This window comes from Tachysurus fulvidraco, chromosome 2 (genome assembly GCF_022655615.1).
Source record: "Tachysurus fulvidraco isolate hzauxx_2018 chromosome 2, HZAU_PFXX_2.0, whole genome shotgun sequence".
Taxonomy (NCBI): Eukaryota; Metazoa; Chordata; class Actinopteri; order Siluriformes; family Bagridae; genus Tachysurus; species Tachysurus fulvidraco.
In genome coordinates this window covers 18639493-18664953 of record NC_062519.1, presented here as the reverse complement: position 1 = coordinate 18664953, position 25461 = coordinate 18639493, and the positions used below count along the sequence as shown (strand labels likewise).

Below are 25461 nucleotides of genomic sequence, written 5' to 3'. Positions count from 1 at the left end.
GTTACTACACACAGTCTGGTCACTACACACAGTCTGGTCACTACACACAGTCTGGTCGCTACACACCAAACTCTCAAACACCAAATGTAACTTTCAGTTCTGTCACTTGAACTCAGACACACACACACACACACACACACACACACACACACACACACACACACACACACACACACACACACACACACACAGACACACACACACAGACATGAAAGTGTTCACTAGACTGTGGAGTGGTCTGATATGCAGGATCTGTTCTGTTCTTCATGTTAATCAGACTCAGATGTTTCTCTTTCTTCTACATTAGTGATGTTAATGTCATTGTGTCAACATTAAATGTACTTGTCTTATCATTCCACGTATTTTGCTGCTCTTACAGCTCAGAGTTTTAGTGATTGAGCTCTTTCTTGGAGGTTTCACCCTCTGAAATGATCAATAAAATAAGTCGTTACCCTGCTCTGTTCGTCACACTGTGGAACCAGAAGATTCCTGATCACAATCAGGCTCATTTAAGGCAGGACAAGTCGAGACAATCCTCAAACTCAACCACATGGTTCCACCAAACTGCCTGATGCCTTCTGTGGAATCTGTTCTTTTATAATAGCTTAGAAACACTAAACATGAAACCACTTGTCATCATAATCCAACAATCTGTCAGTGGAGTGAAGAGTGTGCAGTGAGCTGGAGCCTCGAAGGTTAAGGAGATAAAAAAGGAACCCTGGCTAGTCTGCTAATGTGAGCAATGATGACTCTGAGCCTTAAATATCCCATTTTTGTTTAGAAATTATAATTAGTTCATAAACATCTCTATCTATCTATCTATCTATCTATCTATCTATCTATCTATCTATCAGCACTGTGTGTGAGGATTTGTATACATAAATGTCAGTGTGTTCATCCTTCAAGCTTGGACACGTCTCGTGATGCTGCCTCTGTTATAGTGCTGTTCTCTGGAGAAATGATTCCTCGGATGATGAACTCTCACTCTGCGGGATGAGGAGGTCGAGTTATAGCATGTGCAGGCAGGTCAGAAAAACCTCTAATAGAACATCTGATGTTTTTGTCTTGTCAGATGTCTGTGGATAAGTGAAACAGAGCAGGAGAGAAAAACTGAGATAGTTTAAATGTTATCTCGCCCCGAGTCTGAGTCACATCCTCACATGCTGCACTGACTCAAGCAGAACAGAGATTGATGGATCATTTTTATTTTGGGCTTAAGAGTAGTGTGGATACAGCTTTCAAACTCTACCTCAATGTCAAGCTCTACCTCACTAAAGTGTTCTACCTCAATGTCAAGCTCTACCTCATTAAAGTGGTCTATCGCAATGTCAAGCTCTACCTCATTAAAATGTTCTACCTCAATGTCAAGCTCTACCTCACTAAAGTGGTCTACCTCACTGTGGTCATCTTGAGTTAGCAGACACATGGTCATGACTGAAAACACATCAGGGTTTCAGTCAGATCTCATGACACAGCTGATAGGTATCACAAATGTGCACAATGAATGATGATGATGAGGGGAAGGATGATGAGGATGATGGAATACCACTCCATGCAGTTTCAAGAGAAGAGAAGCAAATCTCCGGTGACAAAACAAACTTTTGACAGAGTAACAGAAGGGCGGGGCAAAATGTGGCGGAGGGAGGGGCAGGTGAAGGGCAAAAAAGCGGAGAAAAATTGAAATGTGCGCGAGACACTGTTCTTCATCACCACCATCACCAGCGAGCTGAGAAGCGCGCGACACCGTAATCAGGCTCTAAAGATCACACGAAGCTGCAGTGAGGGGTCTCCGGTAAGATTGAGATGAAACGTTTCCTGCTGCTGAGGAGTGTTTAAGAGATCAGGAGCCTCATAAAAGCTAAAGGAACTGAATATTTTTGTAGAAAAGCGCGCGTTCGTTAGAGGAATGGAGGCTGCTGGGTAGCTTCCCTGCGCTTCCGGTTATTAATCACCTGTCCCGTGCGTGTGACCATGAGACGGATCGGGGTCGTGTGCGCGCTGCTGCTGCTGCTGCTTAGTGCGCGTGTGTCGCGGAGCTGTGCGCAAGACGTTGTACCTGGTTCAGGTGAGACCGGGAAGGGTTTAGGGGTGCGTATACACACACACACACACACACACACACACACACACACACACACACACAACCACACTTTGGGTGTTTAACCTGAACCTGATTAAGTGTTTTGTTCTAAAGTAAATAAATTCTTTAAAATTCGTTGCTCCTCATCTGTGTATATCTGCAGTGGGACTGCAGGTGCGCGCGCGCGCGCGCGTGTGTGTGTGTGTGTGTGTGTGTGTGTGTGTGTGTGTGTGTGTGTGTGTGTGTGTGCGTGTGCGTGCGTGCGTGCGTGCGTGTGTGTGTTGTACAGGTCAGAGATGGGGAAATGATTACTGAATGGAAACAGATCTCCACCGTCAGATTCTCTAACACACAGCGGAACAAAGAAATGTTTAGACATAAATATCTATTTTTTCCCCCAAAGTCTTGATCAGCTCACAACTGCACTGGTTTCATTGGAGGCTTTACTTTATACATTAAATGCAAAAGATTTAATAAGATATAATAATTTGGTTTAATGATATTTTCAGCCACAGTCTAACAGGGGCATTGAATTCATAAGTGAATAATTATAGCTGTCAGTGTGGCTAAGTGTTCTGATCTTTTGTGTTAATTCCTTTAATTCTACAGGGGAGTTCAGAGGGTGTAACTGGTCTTACTGTATGTTTCAGGTCAGAGACAGACGAGTTTTGTGTGTGTGTGTGTGTGTGTGTGTGTGTGTGTGTGAGAGACTGACAGAAGAGTTGTGTGTGTGAGACAGACGAGTTGTGTGTGTGTGTGTGTGTGTGTGTGTGTGTGTGTGTGTGTGTGTGTGTGTGTGTGAGACAGACGAGTTGTGTGTGTGTGTGTGTGTGTGTGAGACAGATGAGTTTGTGTGTGTGTGTGTGTGTGTGTGTGTGTGTGTGTGTGTGAGACAGACGAGTTGTGTGTGTGTGTGAGACAGACGAGTTGTGTGTGTGTGTGAGACTGACGAGTTGTGTGTGTGTGGGTGTGTGTGAGACTGACGAGTTGTGTGTGTGTGTGTGAGACAGATGAGTTGTGTGTGTGTGTGAGACAGACGAGTTGTGTGTGTGTGAGATACAGACGAGTTGTGTGTGTGTGTGAGACAGACAAGTTGTGTGTGTGTGTGTGTGAGACAGACGAGTTGTGTGTGTGTGTGTGTGTGTGTGTGTGTGTGTGTGTGTGTGTGTGTGAGACAGACGAGTTGTGTGTGTGTGTGTGTGTGAGACAGACGAATTGTGTGTGTGTGTGTGTGTGTGTGTGTGTGTGTGTGAGACAGACGAGTTGTGTGTGTGTGTGTGTGAGACAGACGAGTTGTGTGTGTGTGTGTGTGTGAGACAGACGAGTTGTGTGTGTGTGTGTGTGTGTGAGACAGACGAGTTGTGTGTGTGTGTGTGTGTGAGACAGACGAGTTGTGTGTGTGTGTGTGAGACAGACGAGTTGTGTGTGTGTGTGTGTGAGACAGACGAGTTGTGTGTGTGTGTGTGTGTGTGTGTGTGTGTGTGAGACAGACGAGTTGTGTGTGTGTGTGTGTGAGTGTGTGTGTGTGTGTGAGACAGACGAGTTGTGTGTGTGTGTGTGTGAGTGTGTGTGTGTGAGACAGACGAGTTGTTTGTGTGTGTGTGTGAGACAGACGAGTTGTTTGTGTGTGTGTGAGAGACAGACGAGTTGTGTGTGTGTGTGAGACAGACGAGTTGTGTGTGTGTGTGTGAGACTAGCCGTGAGAGAGTCACTGCAGCCTGAACTCTGTGCAGTTTTAGACACGTGCTATTTCATGCCTGATGTGAACTAATTGGGTTTTTGCTGAGTGACCCTAACCCTAACCCATGACCCTAACCCTAACCCAAGGCACCGAACCCCCCCCAAGTGCTCCCCGGGCGTGTGTGTGTGTGTTCACTGCTGTGTGTGTGTGTGTGTGTTCACTGCTGTGTGTGTGTGTTCACTGCTGTGTGTGTGTGTTCACTGATGTGTGTGTTCACTGCTGTGTGTGTTCACTGCTGTGTGTGTTCACTGCTGTGTGTGTTCACTGCTGTGTGTGTGTGAGTGTTCACTGCTGTGTGTGTGTGTCTGTTCACTGCTGTGTGTGTGTGTGTGTTCACTGCTGTGTGTGTGTGTGTTCACTGCTGTGTGTGTGTGTGTTCACTGCTGTGTGTGTTCACTGCTGTGTGTGTGTGAGTGTTCACTGCTGTGTGTGTGTGTGTGTGTGTGTCTGTTCACTGCTGTGTGTGTGTGTCTGTTCACTGCTGTGTGTGTGTGTGTGTTCACTGCTGTGTGTGTGTTCACTGCTGTGTGTGTTCACTGCTGTGTGTGTTCACTGCTGTGTGTGTTCACTGCTGTGTGTGTTCACTGCTGTGTGTGTTCACTGCTGTGTGTGTGCACTTTGGATGGGTTAAACACAGAGAACGAATTCTGAGTCTGGGTCACCGTACTGAGCCGTATGTCACGTCACTTCATCTAGATAACCGTGAGGTCTCGTGTACAGCGGTGTCATGGTGCCGGAGTCGCAGGAACAGATCACACTTGTGTACATGAGCTGTGATGCAGAACTGATGTGAGCTGAGTTAGCGCTCCATGCTAACTTCTAAGTGTAATTACAGTGTCATTTCTTTGTATAATCCTCATTGTAGATTAGTTAAATTTTTAGCCATTAGCTACTCTGTACTCTGTGTTTGTTTCCCGGTTGCCTAGCAACAGTGTTCTCATGCCTTTAATGACCAGAAAAGCAAGAATTGATGAGATGATTTAGAGCTCCATTCCTTTTAGTTAAAAAGAGTGCTTTATCTCCCCCCCCCTCTCCCTCTCTGTCCCATCCCTCTTTCCCTGATATTTCTCTCTAGTCAGCAGTAAAGTAGGTGATGAGGCTTTAATCTTATGGCAGTTAAGTAGTCCTTTTATTTCTGCAAGCAGAAAATTTCTGTGAAAATTTTGTGTATTTTCTTTCTTTATGGCTCCACTGTGTCATGCTTTATGGCTTTGTTTGTGTGTGTGTGTGTGTGTGTGTGTGTGTGTGTGTGTGTGTGTGTGTGTGTGTGTGTGTGTGTGTGTGTGTGTGTACATGTTTGTGTGTGTGTTTGAAGTGAAAAACCGAAGGTATGATGAGAACAAAGGGAGCAATCATGCAGAAAGAAAAACAGATATGCAGAGAGGTGTGTGTGTGTGTGTGTGTGTGTGTGTGTGTGTGTGTGTGTGTGTGTGTGTGTGTGTGTGTGTGTGTGTGTGTGTGTGTGTGTGTGTGTGTGTGTGTGAGAAATGTTGCTGCTTTTCTCTGCTATGAGCTATAATAAGTAAAAGCCTGAGTTCTAGCACTTCCTTATTTCTTTCTGCTCATCAGAGAGCTCTGTCCCTCTCCAGCCGTTCTGTTCATCTCCCTCACTCTCGCCTGCTGTCTCTTTCCTCTGAGTTAATCAGTAGCAGATTCTCTGAATATTTAGCATTATTATTCTTGGAGCGTGGCTCAGACAGAGCAGTGAATAATTCACTCTGATCAGCAGGAAGCACTACAAATGATTACCACAAGCACTAAGTGTCTGACTGCACGCGGTGCTCCAGGATCTCAGCAGGAGGAGGTCATGGAGCGCTAACTTTCACTTTCTCTCCTCTTTCCTCTCTGAGGGTTTGACTGCTGTGAAAGCGACGTCCTGATCCTGCTCGACTCATCTGGAAGCGTCTCTTTTTACGAGTTCTCCCGCATGCTCCACTTTCTGTCTGACTTGCTCCACCCCTTCAAGATTGGGCGTGGTCACGTCAGGGTGGCGCTGGTGCAGGTAGACACTGAGCCGCGGGTAGAGTTTAACTTCGATGCCCACAGCAGCCAGGAGACTCTACAGGAGGTGCTCCTGAGAACACCACAGCTTCGCGGGGACACCGAGACAGAAACGGCGCTGCTATTGGCCCAGAGGTTACTGCAGCAAACGGCAGGACAGGAAGTTCCGCCCAGAGTGCTCCTCTGGCTGACAGATGGGGTGGAGCTGGGGAACGTGGAGGGCCCGATCGCAGCGCTCCGTGAGGATGGCGTGTCTGTGCTGGCAGTTTCTATTGGACACTCAAATTACCAGGTGTTTAGCAGAGTTGTGACTCCACCCATCGAGCAACACCTGTACTTTATAGACCCCGATTCTATGGATATAATCGCCAAAGACCTGACAGAAGCCATTATAGGTGAGAGATTCTGCTCATGTCCCATAATGCACTGCATCAGGTGTCTAAATGGCGTGTGTTAAAGAATGAAGCTGATGATGCTGTTCATGTGCACTAGGTAGTGAGCAGTGAGTGTGTGTGTGTGTACGTATGTATGTTAATTTATTTTCCTGCTGCTTCAATCCTGTCTGCCAGCAGATAGTTTGGCGCTGGACTCTGTTTGAATTTTCTTTCTCTCAGCAGCAGCTGGATGTGAGGAAGCAGATGTGACCGGTGCAGTCTGTGCTAATCATACAGCTAGCCGTCTCTGCAGGAAAGCCGTGTGCTAATGTTAGCAGATGGGGCGCTAAGCTGAACATACACGCCTCGCTACACACCGCTTCACACGCAACTTAACCTTACACTCACCTGACACACTGAGCTAATGATGACAGCGTGCTAGCTAACAGTCAGGTAGCATGAGCTGAGGGAAATAACACCTTATGGGCTACAGCTTAGTCTTCAGCAGTCCACTAAGCAGGTGTGTACGGTCAGTTAGAACATTCAGAACACATAATTGTGAAGGACGGTGTGAAATGCTAGCATGCTAGCAGGCACCAGTGTTGGTTTAGCAAGCACACGGTCACAAAACGTTTACTAAAACATACAGAGCAGAATTTCTTGTCTTCTCCACAGCTCTCGCTGAATAGTTTTCAGATTCTGTCTGCAGTCTTAATAAAAGTTCCTGCCTTCTATCTCACAAATCTGCTTTCTTCTCACCTCTCAGAGCTGATCTGCACCAAGTGTCTGAACGTTCGTGACGTGACTTCCCATAGTGCCGTGCTGCACTGGCGGCCCGTTTTGATCGGAGGACTCAGATGGTACGAACTGAAGTACGGAGAGGCGGAGCAGAGCATCGACACGCACCAAATACTTACATTGTCACCTGAGGACACCAGGACTGATCTCACACACCTGCAGCCTGACACACACTATAATGTGATGCTCACTGCACACACACTACACACAACACACACACCACACGGCATAATGCACAGCACCAGCTTCACCACCCTGCCAGGTGAGGAGGAGGTTCTGCTGTTCTACACCATGCTCTGTTGTTCATTGAGGTTGTTCTGTGCTTCAGTCTGCTTCTCAATGCCCTCATTGTAAACGTTGTCGTTGTTGTTCTCCACTCTGTTGTGTAGATGTATTGGGTCCTACCACTGTGATGGTCTCAGAATCTGGTTCAGACCGGCTGCGTGTGAGCTGGTCCCCGGTTCGGTCGGGACAGGTGGAGAGGTACCAGGTGGAGTTTGGGCCTATTCCACGTGGGGATGTACGCTCTGTAACCTCATCACAGACCAGCGTCCTGCTCACACAGCTCCAACCCGACACACATTACCTCATCACCATTAGTGCCCTGTACTCCTCTGGCCAGCAGGGGGCCATTTCCATTAAAGCCTGCACTCAGGAGGGTGAGCGAGCGAGACCGAGAGAGACCAAGACCGCAAGAGAGAGAGAGAGACCAAGACCGCGAGAGAGAGAGAGACATAGAGAGACCAAGACCGCAAGAGAGAGAGAGAGAGAGAGAGAGAGAGAGAGAGAGAGAGAGAGAGAGACCAAGACAGACCAAGACAGACCAAGAGAGAAAGACCAAGAGAGAAAGACCAAGAGAGAGAGACCAAGACCGCAAGAGAGAGAGAGGGCGAGAGAGACAGAGAGAGAGACAGAGAGGTTTAACAATACTTTATTCGCTATTTGCCAGATATATACATTTGTACTTCATAATTTTTCATCATAGGTCGTCCCTAGTATATCATTGAAAAATTATTTATAAATAAATAAATAAATAAATAAATAAATAAATAGGCAAAGGGTCAAAACAAAAAAGCTGCAGACATTTTACTAGTTTAAAAAAAGGTATATCATTAAGCGACCGCTAAAAGGTTAAAGATAGTCAGAGGTTAAAAACAAGTTGGTTCTCATGAACCGTACATAAAACCTCATTCACACACCATATTTCATAAAAACCCATCATATTACTGGTCAGTTTGTAATAGGCAAATTCGACCTTTAGCCTAGCTGCTACTAGCCGCTTGCAGAGAAGCTCTGGATCAACAGAACCTACACTCCCCCTTTACCGCTGGATTGAGGTGTGCCACATGTCCGTCTGTAGCTATTGCCCCATGAATAATCCTCCACTGCAGGTCAGCAGTACGCTTCTCTACAGGGGGTTTATACAGGGTCCTCCAGCTGTCTCGCACAAGAACGTCTGGGTTCAACATCCCTGGCCACCTTGAGACTTTTTGTCTCCTCAAGGACTCTTTGTGCAGCACTTTCACTGTTAATCGGTACATGGCTTTCTTAGACATGTCTTTAAAAAGGTTTGACTGTGGAGTATTGAAAGACAAAATGGAGTCTGTGACTTTGTCTTCCTCCTCCGCTCTCACCGCAGGCAGAAAATGAAGTCCAGGAAACTCCATGTCGTTCCTCCGGTTACGAGTATTCCCATGTCTCTGTCCAATGTACACTTTGTAGCTGCTTGGCAGTGAATTGTACAGTTCCTCTTTCAGTTTTACTGTTAGACGTGAAGATCTCAGCCCCGTCACTGTTTTCAGCTCTTCCGCTGGTATCCAGCCTCCTTCGTCCAGTAGGTGGCCCAGCTTTGTGATGTTGTTGTCCAGTAAACACCTGCGGATGCTCACCGAGGACAGCAGTCTCGTAGTTATGAGAGAGTTGAAGAAGAGTGGTTCTTCTGGAGCCCATTGCTCTAGATTGTCCATGACTCTTTCTATTCTTATTACTGTTTTCCATGTAAGCAGCACAGATCTGTAATAAGGTGTCAGCTCGGATAAGCTCAGCTCCTCCAGCTTCATTAAGAACAGGTGCTTATCTAGCTTGAGGCCACCTACTCTCCTCAGGATGGCATTTGCAGTTTTCTCCCACACCACATCTTTGTGGTATAGGAGTCTCTGCGCGGCTTGTATCCGGAAGGCACGGATTCTGCTCCTCACGTCTACCAGCGTCTAAAGTACTGCGGCACGCAGCCAGTGTTGTCCACTCCAAAAGAAGTCCACTATTCTTCTTTGTATGTCAGCAACCAGTTCTTCAGGTGGTTCCATAACAATGGTCCTGTGCCACAGAGTTGAGGCAGCCAGGTTGTTTACTATCAGGACTCTTCCTCGGTAAGACAATTGTGGTAGTAGCCATCTCCACTTGGACAATCGGGCAGACACCTTTTCCAGCAGCCCCTCCCAATTTTTTTTTCTGGAATTGTTCATTTCCTAAAAAAACACCCAGTATTTTTAGTCCATCCCTTCTCCACTGTAGCCCTCCTGAGTTCTTGTCTTTTTTTCGTTAGTCCAACTCCCTGTGTGGTGTCATTGGTGTCCATGATGTGTTTTTCTGAAAGTTCAATGTCTCTTTGTAGAGACTGCACTGCTTCTTTCAGGATAGTTGTAGAGAAAGACGTATAGTTCTGACACAACATTTTTATGTTAACTTTCCCCACATCCCACCACTGGCTAAGACTTTTAAAAGAGCCCTTCTTCATTTTCCAGTCATCCCAGAAAGTGTTAAAAATCTCATGAAAAGAAACATCTTGCAATAATTGAACATTAAAAACCCAATAATAGTTTGCTCTCAGTGTATTCTTCACATTTATGTCTAATAAAATCACGTGATGATCCGAAAAACCATTGGGTTCAATAGAAACCTTCATTACTCTATTATTCCAGGTCTTTTTTTAAATAAAACCTGTCTAACCTCGCTCCACTGACCCTGTTATCGTTCACTTTAATCCACGTGTACTGTCTCACACCTTCATGCCTATTTCTCCAAACATCAACCATTTGGGTTCCTCTGATGATATTAGATAAAAGAATGCCTGACTGACTATGAGGTTCTTCCCCATTTCTGTCCAGAGTAAAATCGGTAGTACAGTTCCAGTCACCCCCCAAAATAACACACACACTGTCATCATATTTCTGGACCAACTTTTTAAGTTCTAAAAAGAACATCATTCGCTCTGGGCCACCATTAGGAGCATAAACATTTATAAAAACAAAAACAGTACCTTTATGTTCCACTTTTGCTAATAGCAATCTTCCCTTAACTATTTCCTTAACCTCTAAAACACCGTTTATGTGTTCAGAAAATAAAATTGCAACCCCAGCACTGTTTCTTGTCCCATCACTCATAGAAATATTCCCTTTCCACCATGTTCCCCATTCTACTTGATTATCGGTGTCAGTGTGTGTTTCTTGTAAAAAAAATAACATTAAGTTTTTTAATACTTATAAACTCCTTCACCATTGTTAATTTATTCCTGTCTCTACCCCCATTAATGTTTAATGTTCCTGCTTTAAACATCTCCATGGGAAAGAGGAAAAAAAGGATAGAGACAGAAAAGAGACAGTAAAGTGAAAAAGACACCAGATGTGATTTATCCATTTAACTGTTTTATTTTACTTTGTTTTTCCTTAGTTTCCTCACCATCTTTTTCATTGTAAACCTTTTCTTTTTATTCAGAACTTCATGGCTCACTGTCTTTTGAAACAGCACTGCTGAAGCTATGAATTTGTCTACATCTGGAAAAAAATCTTTCACCTCAACCACTTTGCCGAATGTCACGTCCAGAAAATCATTAATGTCTTCAAGAGAGTACGTGTCTTCTGTTGCCTGTGACCCGACATCAGAAATCTCAGACATTGTGTCTTCCTCCCTCATTTCCGCATCAACAGTGTCTACACCTTTAAACCGGTCTTCTCTGGCACCAGTTATTCCACCACTACCACCGATTTCAACTAATTCACTCACACCACCGTTTTCCTCTGATTCCACCATTTCAGTATTCAGGTTCACAGTGATCTCATCTCTGTTATCACATGGTTTCTCAGGAGCCTGAGCTCCACTCTGAACTGTATCTGAGGTCTGCACACCTTCAGCCTCCTTTACTGCAACACTTATAATCCTGGACTCCTCGTTACTATGTTCAGCTTCCTCCTCAGTGATGTGTTCAACCACACCACCCTGCCCCCCTGCCTCCTCAATCCCCTGCTGACCCGTCCCCTCATTACCCTGTCCAGCTGCCCCCACGTTACCCTGTCCAGCTGCCCCCACGTTACCCTGTCCAGCTGCACCCTCACTACCCTGTCCAGCTACCCCCACGTTACCCTGTCCAGCTGCACCCTCACTACCCTGTCCAGCTACCCCCACGTTACCCTGTCCAGCTGCACCCTCATTACTCTGTCCAACTGCCCCAACGTTACCCTCTCCAGCTGCCCCTACGTTACCCTGTACAGCTGCCCCCTCAGAGGCCTGGGCCTTGTGTGGACACACTAACTTCTTGTGGCCAACATCGCCGCACTCAAAGAACTTCATCTGTCCGATGAATGATCTGCCCTCACACACCACTCTGAAAGACACGTTAAGTTCCGGATGATTTAAGAACATAAAAACTTGTCTCCTAAAAGATTCGACTTTCTTCAATCCCCCATTCTTACAGCCCAGGTAAACTGTTCTTACCTTGCTGGCTAATTTTCCGTAGCGTTTTAGCTCCCGTTCTATGTCCTCATCGGGGATAAACGGAGGCACGTTAGCTATGGTAACGCGAACAGTAGGAGCAACCAGCGGAGAAACAATCACGAATTCGCCACTTACCACAATCCCGGTGTTGGTCAGGTGTCTCTCCTGACTCTCCTCCCTGAGAAACACCACGACCGCTTTGTTCATGCGGGAAGCAGCGAAGATATTCTCGTTCCCAACCTCCGTCCCCATTGCCAGTAAAACGTTCTCCACACTTACGCCGTTAGCCGCCATACACCTGACGATAGAGAGAGACCAAGACCGCGCGCGAGAGAGAGAGAGACCAAGACCGCGCGCGAGAGAGAGAGAGACCAAGACCGCGCGCGAGAGAGAGAGAGACCAAGACCGCGCGCGAGAGAGAGAGAGACCAAGACCGCGCGCGAGAGAGAGAGACCAAGACCGCGCGTGCGCGCGCGAGAGACCAAGACCGCGCGTGCGCGCGCGAGAGACCAAGACCGCGCGTGCGCGCGCGAGAGACCAAGACCGCGCGCGCGAGAGAGAGAGAGACCAAGACCGCGCGCGCGAGAGAGAGAGACCAAGACCGCGCGCGCGCGAGAGAGAGAGACCAAGACCGCGCGCGCGCGAGAGAGAGAGACCACGCCCGCGCGCGCGATGAGGACCAGAAGAACGAGAGAGAGACCAAGACCGCGCGCGCGCGAGAGAGAGAGAGAGACACAGACCGCGCGCGCGCGAGAGAGCGAGAGAGACCAAGACCGCGCGGCGCAGCGAGAGAGAGAGAGAGACCAAGACCGCGCGCGCGCGAGAGAGAGAGAGAGACCAAGACCGCGCGCGAGAGAGAGAGAGAGAGACCAAGACCGCGTGCGAGAGAGAGAGAGACCAAGACCGCGCGCGCGCGAGAGAGAGACCAAGACCGCGCGCGCGCGCGCGAGAGAGAGAGAGACCAAGACCGCGCGCGCGAGAGAGAGAGAGAGACCAAGACCGCGTGCGCGCGCGAGAGAGAGAGAGACCAAGACCGCGCGCGCGAGAGAGAGAGAGACCAAGACCGCGCGCGCGAGAGAGAGAGACAGAGACAGCGCGCGCGCGAGAGAGAGAGAGAGACCAAGACCGCGCGCGCGCGAGAGAGAGAGAGAGACCAAGACCGCGCGCGCGAGAGAGAGAGAGAGACCAAGACCGCGCGCGCGAGAGAGAGAGAGAGACCAAGACCGCGCGCGCGAGAGAGAGAGAGAGACCAAGACCGCGCGCGCGAGAGAGAGAGAGACCAAGACCGCGCGCGCGAGAGAGAGAGAGACCAAGACCGCGCGCGCGAGAGAGAGAGAGACCAAGACCGCGCGCGCGAGAGAGAGAGAGAGACCAAGACCGCGCGCGCGAGAGAGAGAGAGACCAAGACCGCGCGCGCGAGAGAGAGAGAGACCAAGACCGCGCGCGCGAGAGAGAGAGAGACCAAGACCGCGCGCGCGAGAGAGAGAGAGAGACCAAGACCGCGCGCGCGAGAGAGAGAGACCAAGACCGCGCGCGCGTGCACGAGAGAGAGAGACCAAGACCGCGCGCGCGTGCACGAGAGAGAGAGACCAAGACCGCGCGCGCGTGAGAGAGAGAGAGACCAAGACCGCGCGCGCGAGCACGAGAGAGAGAGACCAAGACCGCGCGTGCGCGAGAGAGAGAGACCAAGACCGCGCGCGCGTGCGCGAGAGAGAGAGACCAAGACCGCGCGCGCGTGCGCGAGAGAGAGACCAAGACCGCGCGCGCGCGAGAGAGAGAGACCAAGACCGCGCGCGCGAGAGAGAGAGAGACCAAGACCCCGCGCGCGCGCGAGAGAGAGAGAGACCAAGACCGCGCGCGCGCGAGAGAGAGAGACCACAACCCCGCGCGCAGAGAGAGAGAGACCAAGACCCCGCGCGCGAGAGAGAGAGAGAGACCAAGACCGCGCGCGCGAGAGAGAGAGAGAGAGACCAAGACCGCGCGCGCGTGCGCGAGAGAGAGAGAGACCAAGACCGCGAGGTAGAGAGAGAGACAAAGACCGCGCGCGCGCGAGAGAGAGAGAGACCAAGACCGGGCGCGAGAGAGAGAGAGAGACCAAGACCGCGCGCGCGTGAGAGAGAGAGAGACCAAGACCGCGCGCGAGAGAGAGAGAGAGACCAAGACCGCGCGCGCGCGAGAGAGAGAGAGACCAAGACCGTGCGCGAGAGAGAGAGAGACCAAGGCCGCGTGCGCGCGCGAGAGAGAGAGAGAGAGAGAGAGAGAGACCGACCGACCGACCAAGACCAAGACCGCGCGCACGCGCACGAGAGAGAGAGAGACCAAGACCGCAAGGTAGAGAGAGAGACCAAGACAGACCAAGAGAGAGAGACCAAGACAGACCAAGAGAGAGAGAGACCAAGACAGACCAAGAGAGAGAGAGACCAAGACAGACCAAGAGAGAGAGACCAAGACAGACCAAGAGAGAGAGACAAAGACCGCAAGAGAGAGAGAGACAGAGAGAGAGAGAGTGAGAGAGACCGAGAGAGACCAAGACCACAAGAGAGAGAGAGAGAGAGAGAGAGACCAAGACAGACCAAGAGAGAGAGACCAAGAGAGAGAGACCAAGACCGCAAGAGAGAGACCGAGAGGGTGAGAGAGAGACAGAGAGAGAGAGAGAGGGCGAGAGAGACAGAGAGGGAGACCAAGAGAGAGGGAGACCAAGACAGAGAGAGGGCAAGAGGGCGAGAGAGAGCACGAGAGCGCAAATGTGGCTAAAGTCTTGTCACTGTGTTTGTTTTGTTTTGTTTTGCTGTGGTTGTGTGTTTGTTTGTTTGTGTGGTTGTACATTTATAGGCTGCATCTCAGCTTCCTAACAGTGTTTAAATGAAAGCCAGTCTGTTACACAATAAACATTTAAACTCAGGATTTTATAGCAACATTTATCAAGCAGCTTCCCTTCTGGGGTCATGCAGATGAAGATGGAGGAGAATCTGCATTCAGACCAGATAGTTCTGTAGAGTATCAAAAAATGGGAGGAGAGGAGAAGAGAGGAGAAGAGAAGAAAAGAGAGGAGATATAGTCACACTAATGTTTAACTTCACTGTTCCAAAGTTCTGAATTCTGCTTGTTCTGTTTTGATGAGAAGTTAAAATGATGAATCAGTAATACAAGCATTTCAGGTTAGTCTGTGCAGCGTGGTGTTAAAGTGTAACGGGGTGTACGTGGTGTTAAGGTGTACGTGGTGTTAAGGTGTACATGGTGTTAAGGTGTACGTGATGTTAAGGTGTACGTGGTGTTAAGGTGTACGTGGTGTACGTGGTGTTAAGGTGTAGGTGGTGTTAAGGTGTACGTGATGTTAAGGTGTACGTGATGTTAAGGTGTAGGTGGTGTTAAGGTGCATGTGGTGTTAAGGTGTATGTGGTGTTAAGGTGTACGTGGTGTATGTGGTGTTAAGGTGTATGTGGTGTTAAGGTGTAGGTGGTGTTAAGGTGTAGGTGGTGTTAAGGTGTATGTGGTGTATGTGGTGTTAAGGTGTATGTGGTGTTAAGGTGTACATGGTGTTAAGGTGTAGGTGGTGTTAAGGTGTATGTGGTGTTAAGGTGTACGTGGTGTTAAGGTGTATGTGGTGTTAAGGTGTACATGGTGTTAAGGTGTAGGTGGTGTTAAGGTGTATGTGGTGTTAAGGTGTATGTGGTGTTAAGGTGTACATGGTGTTAAGGTGTAGGTGGTGTTAAGGTGTATGTGGTGTTAAGGTGTACGTGGTGTTAAGGTGTACGTGGTGTACGTGGTGTAGGTGGTGTTAAGGTGTAGGTGGTGTTAAGGTGCACGTGGTGTTAAGGTGTACATGGTGTTAAGGTGTACGTGGTGTTAAGGTGTTAAAGGTTCTAAACACAGCACAATGTTTCATATTAAACTGCAGTTTGAACATCAACTTCACCAACATCCTGTTCAGCCTCCACATCACTCACCAGTCACCTCGTTAACTTTCTGTTACTTACAAGTTAAACATGTTGAGCTGCCTGAAGGAGGAAGTGCTGCTGTGTAAGGAGGAAGTGCTGCTGAATTTCACACGTAACTCGTTGTCTCATTCTGTGGTTTGTTCAGTTCTCTCAGCAGTACACAACCTCCGACTGACACCCATGGGCTTCAACTCTGTCAAAGTGGACTGGAAGACCCAGGAGCAAGGGGCAGGGCTTCAGGGATACTGGGTGAAGTGGGAGACAGCTGAACACTCTACATCTTCATCCTCTTCATCCTCATCACGTTACCTGCCTGCTCATTCACTGTCTATTGTACTGACTCACCTGAACCCAACGACCCGAGTGTGTGTGTCTCCGGTGTACAGGACGGCACGTGGAGAGGGGCAGTGCTGCACTACACACACACACACAGGTACAGAAAAAGGGAGAGCGAGAGAGAGAGAGAGTGATCAGTGATCATGGTCAGTAAATGAGCAGCCAGGAAGCTTGTGAGTCCCAGTGTTTGTACAGCCTATGTGATGTGATCAAACCTCAGCTCCGTCACACTCTTTGTTTATCACATCGATGTCGTCAGGGTGTCGCTGCTGTATGATGCTCTACTTATCACACAGCTCAGTTTGCACTCTGCTTGTAATTGACATTAGTTGTAAAATACATCCTTGTGTGACAGAAGAGTGTCAGGAGTGGTATGTGTGTGTGTGTGTGTGTGTGTGTGTGTGTGTGTGTGTGTGTGTGTGTGTGTGTGTGTGTGTGTGTGTGTGTGTGTGTGTGTGTGTGTGACAGAAGAGTGTCAGTAAAAATGAAAGTAAAGGTGTAGAAGACAGTAGTGAGAGCAGCTCTGCTGTATGGGTTAGAGACTGTAGCAGTGAGGAAAAGACACGAGGCAGAGATGGAGGTAGAGGATGAGAGATGAGGATGTTGAGGTGCTCTTTAGGAGTGACGAGGATGGACAGGATTAGGAAGGAGCACATCAGAGGGACAGCTCAGGTTGGCTGTTTTGGGGACAAGGACAGAGAGACTATAGTGAGATGGTTTGGACATGTACAGAGCAGGGAGATATTATATTGGTAGAAGGATGTTGGAGATGGAGCTGCAGGTCAGAGGTCAAGAGGAAGGACAAAGAGGAGATATAAGGGTGTGTTAAATGAGGACATGAAGATAACTGGTGTGGGAGAAGAGGATGATGAGGATAGAGTTAGGTGGGAACAGATGATTCACTGTGGTGACCCCTAACGGGAAAAGACCAAAGTAGAAAGAAGAAGACCTTGCACACTGTCACTTGTTAGCATCTGGTCACCGGCATGACGTCATACACTAGGTGTCCATCGTAATCATATGGGTCAGTAGTATTTTGCAGTCTACTGCAGTATTGGTACAGTACACCAGTACATGCAGCCCATAGATATATAATAAACTAATGTCTGTAATTTTAGCTCACCTGCTCACTTACTCTCTGGTCCTTTACACTATATAAAGGACTGTTTCATTCTAATTACCATTTTCTTTCTCTAACACACCACACATCTGTCTCATCCTTCTGACAGCTGCTTTGTGAAAAGAGAGGTTTCCAGACTCCAGAGGAAGGAGCGTGACCAGCTTTTGGTGTGCGATGGAGGAGGGAAAAAAACAGTCACTTTGGTTCCTGTTAGCGAAATGGCTAAAAATCTGGCTTTCTTGTTGCTCAGCATAAAAGATGAAGAGTTGAAAACTGAAATTCACCTCATAAATACTGTCCATTATCTCTATTCGTGAAATAGCCTGCATTAACCCTAACATTTCAAATTTGATTCACAGACCTTAGAAATCCTGTCAGGATAGCTTATGCTAGCTAGCTGCCTAATGCCAGTGATGAAGGTTTTATTCAATTCTTTTTACATTACTCATAAATCTGAAGAGGTTTACTATATTTGCCACCTAAATCAATAACCTTGAAAGTCTTAAAATCCTCAGAGATATCCTACTGGATTAGCATGTATTAGCCAGGCTGCTAGCACTAACATTACAGACAATGGAGTAACAAGTTTAATCATACAATAATATAAAATATAAAACAGAATTTTACATTGCATCAAGTGCTCAAGTGTCTTCTCCAGTGTTCTTAAAAACAAATAACCCAAATTAAACTGGTGTCCAGTCTGGTGTCCAGTCTGCTCCTGAGCTGGTGTCACAGCAAAGGAGAAGAAAAATCATTACTTCATCTTCACACGTAATGCTGTGACCTGAATAAAGTCTTCTGGATTAAATGAGGTGATCGATGAGGATCAGAGGTGTAAGGGGTTAAAGGTGAAGGAGCAAAAAAAAGATCTCATCTCTACATCTCATTGTGAGGAGCTCTGTGGGGTTTAGATACATCCATTCAGTTCCTGCCTTCATGCACAGCTTCTCTCTCTCTCACACTCACACACACAGTGCCACCCAGTGCTGTCTACACACAGTTACACAAAACAATACTGTGATGGAAGAAAGAAATTATTTTGTCATTTATCTCCAATAACAAAGAGGTCCAAAATTCCAACAAGTTATTTGTTTGTTTTAAATAATGCTTAAGGGCTGATTTATTACACTGAGATGCAGGTATGAATGATACAGAACACATTTACTAATGGAGATGTCACGTGCCGATCTGATAGCAGTTTAATGTTTCACTACAGTTTATTTAAAGACACATCTGTGAAATAAACATCTGGTTGGATAAAAGACGTTTCTTTGTGTGTCTCTCATTTTATCCTAAACATTTGCTTTCAGCTGTATGTAGAACATCCACAGCTCATTACACACAGCGCAGGTGAGGAAGGAGGTCACATTTAATATTTTTAATATTTATAGAAAATAACATCCAAATAGATACGATCACAGACGAATATTTACAGTATTTATAATTCATTTTATTTGTAACCTGTCAAGTTCTTGTGATGCATTTAATCCCTGTGTAAAATGTCGGAGGGCGTCGATAATGATAGTAATAATTAGGGCATCAGTCACGTGGTAGAGCTGTACAAAGGGCTTAAAGCGACGGCGTGACGCAGCCTGTGTTCAGGTAACCAGTAGTGCTTGTGCACTGTTGACCACAAGGGGCGCTGTGCAGGCACTTTTACACACAGAAATGATCTGCTATTTATTCTACTTCGGATTCATTCTGTATCTTCACTTTAGAGTAATAATATAATTTATTGATGATTAATGTCGTTATAATTTAGTGCTGATAAGTGGATGAATAACCTGAGGGATGAATAACCTGACACCAGCCGTGTACACACATGACCGTATAGTACATGATAGTAGAGGTAATGTTGAGTTCCTCACTGATGAAGTCACATGGTCACTTTCTTTGTATGCGTGTCTTGTTTGTACGAGATGGTGGTGCTCTCCAGCACTTTCTTCTTCTTATTGTCCTCGCTCGCAGTGGTTCTGCAGCCCACCCAGACGTACAGCTCCTGCACCATGACCCTGATTCTCCTGCGCAGTTTTCCGTGGCCGAGCGCCACGACCATGGGGCTGAAACCCACAAAGACGGAGGCGGAGAACTGTGAGATGGTCAGCAGGCCCTCAGCGTACACACCACGGTCATAGTTGTAATACGTCACAGCAGCCACCTGCAACACCCAACTCACAATGAACAGAATCACCAGCGTCATGATCACATGACCTGCTTTCCGCTCCATTTGCACGTGCGACGCTCCGCTTTCCACGCCTGCCGTCACTATACGGATGTGTTTTGCCAGCACACGGAGAGTCGCCAGGTTAGTGCTCACCATCAGCAGCATAGGCAACACCTGCAGGAGGACACCATCATCATCATTAAGTCATTCTGAGTTCTTTCTGTCTGAACCTGTCTATCTTCATAGCTAGCGACCTGCTGTCAGTCTGTCTGTCCACCTGTCTACCTGCCATCTGTCTGTCTGCCTGACCATCTCTCTAAACAAGCATCAGACTGAATAAGCTCTCTCTGTCTGTAAAAGCTCTCTACTTATCATTGAACGACACATTTCTCTGTGCACTAACCTCGTTAAGGGCGAGTGAGGTGGAGACGAAGGCTGTTCCCTCCTGTTTGGAGGGGAATTCCCACATGCAGCCAAGCAGCGGGCGAGTGTTGCAGTTGATCACCATGATCTCGGAGGTACTGTTTCCACTCACTTGTTTGCTGTAGATGGCAGCAGGCAGAGAAAACACCAGGTTTCCTCCCCAGACGAGTCCCAGTGCCAGAACAACACGTCTGCGGTCTTTCTGATATGCCATTGGACCCATAGCCACATGCTTCCGACTTAATGTGGTGTAGTGAAAGATGCTGAGGCCCAGCGTGGTCCAGCAGCCTACGGAGCGCCACCACACCCACAGCAGCATGAACACTTTGCACCAGTTCTTCTCCAGATACACTTCCAGGCCCAGGTCCGAGATGAAGATGGGCACGGTGCGGAACAGCGAGATCAGCAGGTTAGCTAGCGACAGGTTGAGCAGGATCATGTCAGATGGAGGCATGTGATGAGATGAACTCTCCATGGAACACAGTACCACCTGACAGAGGGAGAGCAACACAGAGAGATGGAACTCACAGATCTTACACATGTGTGTGTATATAATGTTCTGTGTGTGTGTATATGTGTGTGGTGTGTGTTTGTGTGTATATAATGTTCTGTGTGTGTATATGTGTGTGATGTGTGTTTGTGTGTATATAATGTTCTGTGTGTGTGTTCTGTCATTTCTGTACCAGTGAAACAGTCCCACAGCTCACAGACAGACCTTCAGGTCCCTCACACTAACATGTAAGTAAACCTAGAGCCACCAGTTTAGCCCTGAACACACTCCACTCCTCCACAACCTCACAGAGACCAAAAGTAGATCAGTGGTGCTGATGGTCCACTCCTGAGGTAAAGATCAGCACCATGCCTGAATCCTGAACAGAACCGCTTTGATCTGAAGAATCAGAACAGCAGCAGTCTGATTGTGCAGATCAGATTCAGACCCACTCTCGCTGAGCATACACTGACTGCAATTCATTTACTGTAATGCGCAAAGTATCGGCACCCCTGTACCTCCTCCAGTGTACTCCACCTGCTCTTTTTCCTCTGCTGTAAATGTCACATAGCAGCCAACACACTGAGCTCCCAAAACATTCAAACACATGAGCATACAGCCTTCCTCTTACCGTGAAGATGACCAGGATATTTCCCAGAACTCCAGAGAAGACCAGAATGCCAAACAAGATGGCATCTATTGTGAGCACGCTAGCCATGGTTCCCTATTACTCTGCGTCTGTCCCTCTGAGCTCTCTGTCAGTGTGTGTTCTGTCCATCGTGTGTGTGTTTCTCTTCCTTCAACGTCCTTACTGATAAATCAGCTTTTCCTTTTATGCAACTCACACACACACACACACACACACACACACACACACACACACACACACACACACACACACACACACACACACACACACACCTGCCCACAGCTTTCTGTCAGCAGTACCTGTGCTGTGCTGACCAGCACACAATTTAAGGCCAATTTAACATTAGCATCAGTGGCTAAGCAACTGTAACCTGGTCTTCTTTCCCAAATGGGTCACGGAGCTGAGCACTGAACAAGACGATGGTGCAATACGTACGGTTCTGACGTCACTGGGCAAGTGGTGCATGTACATTATTTCCTATCATCATGTCTTTAAAGGAACAGTTAGGCCAAAATTAAGCATCCCTTCACACACAGACACTCGGAGTCCTGTGATGCTCCATTAGGACTGAGTGTTTGAACATGTCTGATGTCTGAAGTTTGCTTCTTTAATCTTGTATACAGAAAAAGTCACTGTGTGACATGGAGACAGCGATTACACAGAACTGTTAGCCTTGTACTGTTAGCCTTGTACTGTTAGCCTTGTGCTGCAGTCATCTGAGCTCAGAGGAACGTTTTTGGCCAAGTGACTCCTTCAGACTGAAGCTGAGGAGGACAGGAGATAAAGGTTGTTCTGTGCTTTCACCCTTTCTGTTTTTATGGACGTGAAAATCTGATTGATCTGTAAATCCGTATTGATCTGATACACAACACGCAACCAATCACACTTACCCCAAACCCCCAGCTGAACGAGTGAGCCGTGTTTCTGTGTGTTACAGTTGTGAACACTGTGTAATGCTCCTCACACCACAGTCTGATTGTTCAGAAGGACAATGTTCAGTGTTATTTCTGTAGAACATTACTGGCTACATGAGCACCAGATCAGAAAGTTTATACTAACTACCTTATGGTTGCTATAGTAACAAGGTCTCATTTAGCGTTCAATCCACATAATCTAAGTGTAAATGTAATTAAATTATTTAAATATTCATGAAGTTTAATAGAGTAGACTGTACGGTCGCTGATGTGATGACGTTTTGTCTGGGATGGAACTGATCTCGATCCTGGATACACGATCCTGGAGAGAGAGAGAGAGAGTGAGTGATAGAGGAAGAGAGAGAGAGAGAGAGAGAGAGAGAGAGAGAGAGAGAGAGAGAGAGAGAGAGAGAGAGAGAGAGAAAGAGAGAGAGAGAGAGTGAGAGAGAGAGAGAGAGGCTGGGGAAGAATGACAGCTAATCTACTGTAGTGTAAGTAAGAACAGAATCTGGCCTCTTGGACGTTAAACCACTTCAGCCGTAACTATAAACAGATAAACAGTGTGACATGTCATTAATGTGTTATTGCTGTCAGATTGTTGATGTTTAAGAGGAATAACACACTCCAGTAAATACAAATGTGTGTGTAGACAGAAGCACAAAGAAGTGTGTGTATATTTGTGTGTGTGTGTGTGTGTGTGTGTGTGTGTGTGTGTGTGTGTGTGTGTGTGTGTGTGTGTGTGTGTGTGTGTGTGTGTGTGTGTGTACCCATGGGAATTACATTGCACACTGACTTAACATTTTCCTGTTATTAAGAGGAACGCTGACTCACTGTGAGCTGCAGAGATCAAAGCATCTGTTTGTTGTTGATTTGGTTGTTAGTTCCAGAGAAGTGCACATGAATAGTGAAATATCCAGATTGTGTTTGTTTAGAGGAGGAATTGTGCACATGTTTCTGTGTTGTGAGAAGTGTGACAGCTCATGTGTGATAAAGAGTGACTAAATAAATCAGTGCTAAGAAATGTGTGTGTGAAAAGAGTTCAGATTTACATTCACATTCACAGTGTTCAGCTGACTTCAGTCTGTCTCTGTGTTGTGATTAAACGCTCCATAGGTCTGAAGCCACACTGGAAATCTGGGGGCTAATTTTTTTTTAATTTATGTATGTATTTTTTTATTTATTTTTAAAGAAGGAATATTCAATATCCTTGACATTTAATAGTGAAGATTCTGGACTCTTTCCAGCTCCAGGTAGAACTGTAAGCACATGTGTGATATTAAACATGTGATCAGAAGACACTTCTGATTCCAGTGAAACAGATGTTTAAGACAGATGCAGCTGGAGTGAATGTACAGTGTCCTTAAAACACCAGCACTAGGAGGAAACTTTACACTCAAGTTATCTGTAATATAATTTGTAATTAAATTATTTTATTATTATTATTTTTACAGTTTCACTGGTGTTCTCAGAATGTTTTTATGCGTTAATTCATCATTTACACGCTTTTATAATCCCTCTTGTTGTGCAGTTCTCATATAGACCACTGGATGGCGCTGCCTCACACCGACAGCACGAGCAGCAGCGTCTCACTCCCCGTCCGCCGAGCTGAATGTCCACAATCTGATCTCCTCCTCCTACCATTTCTTTTTCTCCCGAAGCTTTAATGAGTGAAGGATCAGGCTGCTGGAGAAGCCCAGTGTTGCAGAGGCGAAGCGCGACGTCATGACCGTTCCCCGAGATTACAAACACTCGCTGACGTCATCACATCATTCACCTACATCGTGTACGACAGGCGGCCAGATGAAGAGAAGAGGACAGCGACATGGTTCCTCATCACGTAAGCGGTGTTTGTAGCTACAGAACCTCATGTGTGGAGAGAAATGCAGCTGTTCTGTGACTGGTGTCTGAATGTGTGACTGCTGCATCTCTCTGTCTCAGTATGATCACTTCCTTTCTACAGGCTGTGATGTGATGTGATGTGATGTGACAATCTGTGCCGCTCCTCTCTCGGGTTCCTCCTGCTGTGATTGTGCCTCCTACCTTCCCTGAGATGCACGCTGAGACGCTATTATCTATAGAAATATTGTAACCTTCTCAGGAGGGAGAAATGAGGAGCCCCCGGAGCTCGCTGGTCTCCTCCTGTCTCTCAGTGCTGCTCTGCTGCTGGACTGGAGCGAGCGCCTGGCAGACCCGTGACGTCAGAAATAACAATTCTTACATCCTAACAAAACTCACGTCGCCACACGTCAGAAACAGAGATGGTGAGGTTGAGTTGAAGAGGCAGGAATACGAAACCAACTCGAGTATCAGCAGCAGCAGCAGTGACTTGCTTCAAGAAGGTAGTGTGTGTGCGTATCGCGTGCTGGAGAGAGGTGAAGACAGACGGCTATGCTTCCGACACACTCGGGTTAACTTCACCTGCCCCAACAGCACCTGCAAGCTGGTCAGATCACCTGGAGGTCACCTGGTCGCCAACCTGCTCTCCAACAGCACTGTGCTGCTCCAGTGGACTTACCCCATAGTGCAAGAAAAATCAGAACAGATTAAAGTGAACTCAGAGAACCCTACAGAACCTGTGACAAGGTCTCCACCTGTGCCACCAAAGAGCCCCATTGTGGGGCAGCTTGAGCCTCAGGGGGGCTTCAGGATGAGGTGCTGGTGGAACGGCAGCTACACTCAGTTCGAGTGTGCAAGTGTGCACCTGGCCAGCGGCTGCAGGGACTATCTCCTGAGCGAGCTCCATGAAAACGTGCCCTACCGCATCTGCCTGCAGCCGGCGGTTTGGGATGGGCCCGGCGAGTGTGTGGAGTTCAGCACGTCACCCACAGGGATGCAAGACATCGTGATCGCCATGATGACGGTGGGCGGAGCAATCTGTGTGATGCTTGTTATCATCTGCCTGCTAGTGGCCTACATAACGGAGAACATCATGAGTCCCAACGGGCAACACATACATGCCACGGAGCAGCACTCTCGCCATTCACACAACACATACCTCTGAACACACACACACACAAACAGCTGAAGACATGATTTATTTAGAAAGTATTTCTTTTAACCGATCACTGCCTTCTGATATCATCAACTTTTCCCCAGACATTTATTTTACCAGTGTACTTTTCCTCTTAACTTAATGTTCAAAAAATTCTTCACCTGGAACTCGACAGGAAATAAAAATGACTGTCATGTCACACACCCTTTTACTCTAACTTCTAATTGAAGTGGCTTTTTGTTGTTTTATTTACTTTCAGTCTTGCTTTCTACATGCTCCAAAGTTCTCAGAAATTCAACACTTTGGCTTTGTGTATAAACTGATCAGAGCTACAGTGTAGTTTTGTTTTCTGGAAGCTGAGGTGCACACTGATGACATCAGATGGCAGTAAGTGCTTAAATAGAAACATTGCTCTTCACAATCATCTCTGTACCTACACATACATCTAAAAACACACACACTCCCTCCTACTGAGCTCTCATTTCACATACACGTTCGTGTCATGGCACTCGAACACAAGAGAAGAGAGGCCCTGGACAAACCTTTTAACAGCCCACACACACACACACACACCTATCCCTGTGAGCTTCTGGTGACATCCATGGCAAAAAGAGTGTATCATAATGTAAGGAGCACTGCTGCATTTTGTGTCGTCTTTTCATCTTGAAGCAAAAAAAACATCTCATTGGAATTCTGTTTGGATTTATGTACACATATCACAGCGAGTGTGT

General features: G+C 47.1%; 3 protein-coding genes across 4 annotated transcripts; 2 read left to right on the top strand and 1 right to left on the bottom strand.

Moving 5' to 3' along the window:
• The first annotated feature begins 1681 nt into the window (after window positions 1-1681).
• LOC113648896 (von Willebrand factor A domain-containing protein 1-like) lies at window positions 1682-18362 on the top strand. 2 transcript variants are annotated; one of them, XM_047810315.1, is made up of 7 exons: window positions 1682-1792; window positions 1884-2065; window positions 5672-6217; window positions 6963-7256; window positions 7384-7653; window positions 15788-16075; window positions 17208-18362. In XM_047810315.1, the coding sequence occupies exons 2-7, from the start codon at window positions 1972-1974 to the stop codon at window positions 17216-17218; spliced, it is 1503 nt and encodes a 500-aa protein (XP_047666271.1). In that variant the 5' UTR covers window positions 1682-1792; window positions 1884-1971; the 3' UTR covers window positions 17219-18362. The 2 variants fall into 2 exon arrangements, with proteins under 2 accessions (XP_047666271.1, XP_047666272.1); XM_047810316.1 differs by having other exon boundaries at window positions 1688-2065.
• Window positions 18363-18556: 194 nt separating this feature from the next.
• On the bottom strand, window positions 18557-21014 carry LOC113637051 (olfactory receptor class A-like protein 4). The gene is made up of 3 exons (XM_027137461.2): window positions 20807-21014; window positions 19666-20175; window positions 18557-19436 (listed from the first exon to the last, which is right to left on the bottom strand). Exons 1-3 carry the CDS (start codon window positions 20891-20893, stop codon window positions 18975-18977), a joined length of 1059 nt encoding a protein of 352 aa, XP_026993262.2. The 5' UTR covers window positions 20894-21014; the 3' UTR covers window positions 18557-18974.
• A 2231-nt stretch (window positions 21015-23245) lies between these two features.
• fndc10 (fibronectin type III domain containing 10) lies at window positions 23246-25461 on the top strand. The gene is made up of 2 exons (XM_027137429.2): window positions 23246-23575; window positions 23699-25461. The coding sequence occupies exon 2, from the start codon at window positions 23846-23848 to the stop codon at window positions 24737-24739; it is 894 nt and encodes a 297-aa protein (XP_026993230.2). The 5' UTR covers window positions 23246-23575; window positions 23699-23845; the 3' UTR covers window positions 24740-25461.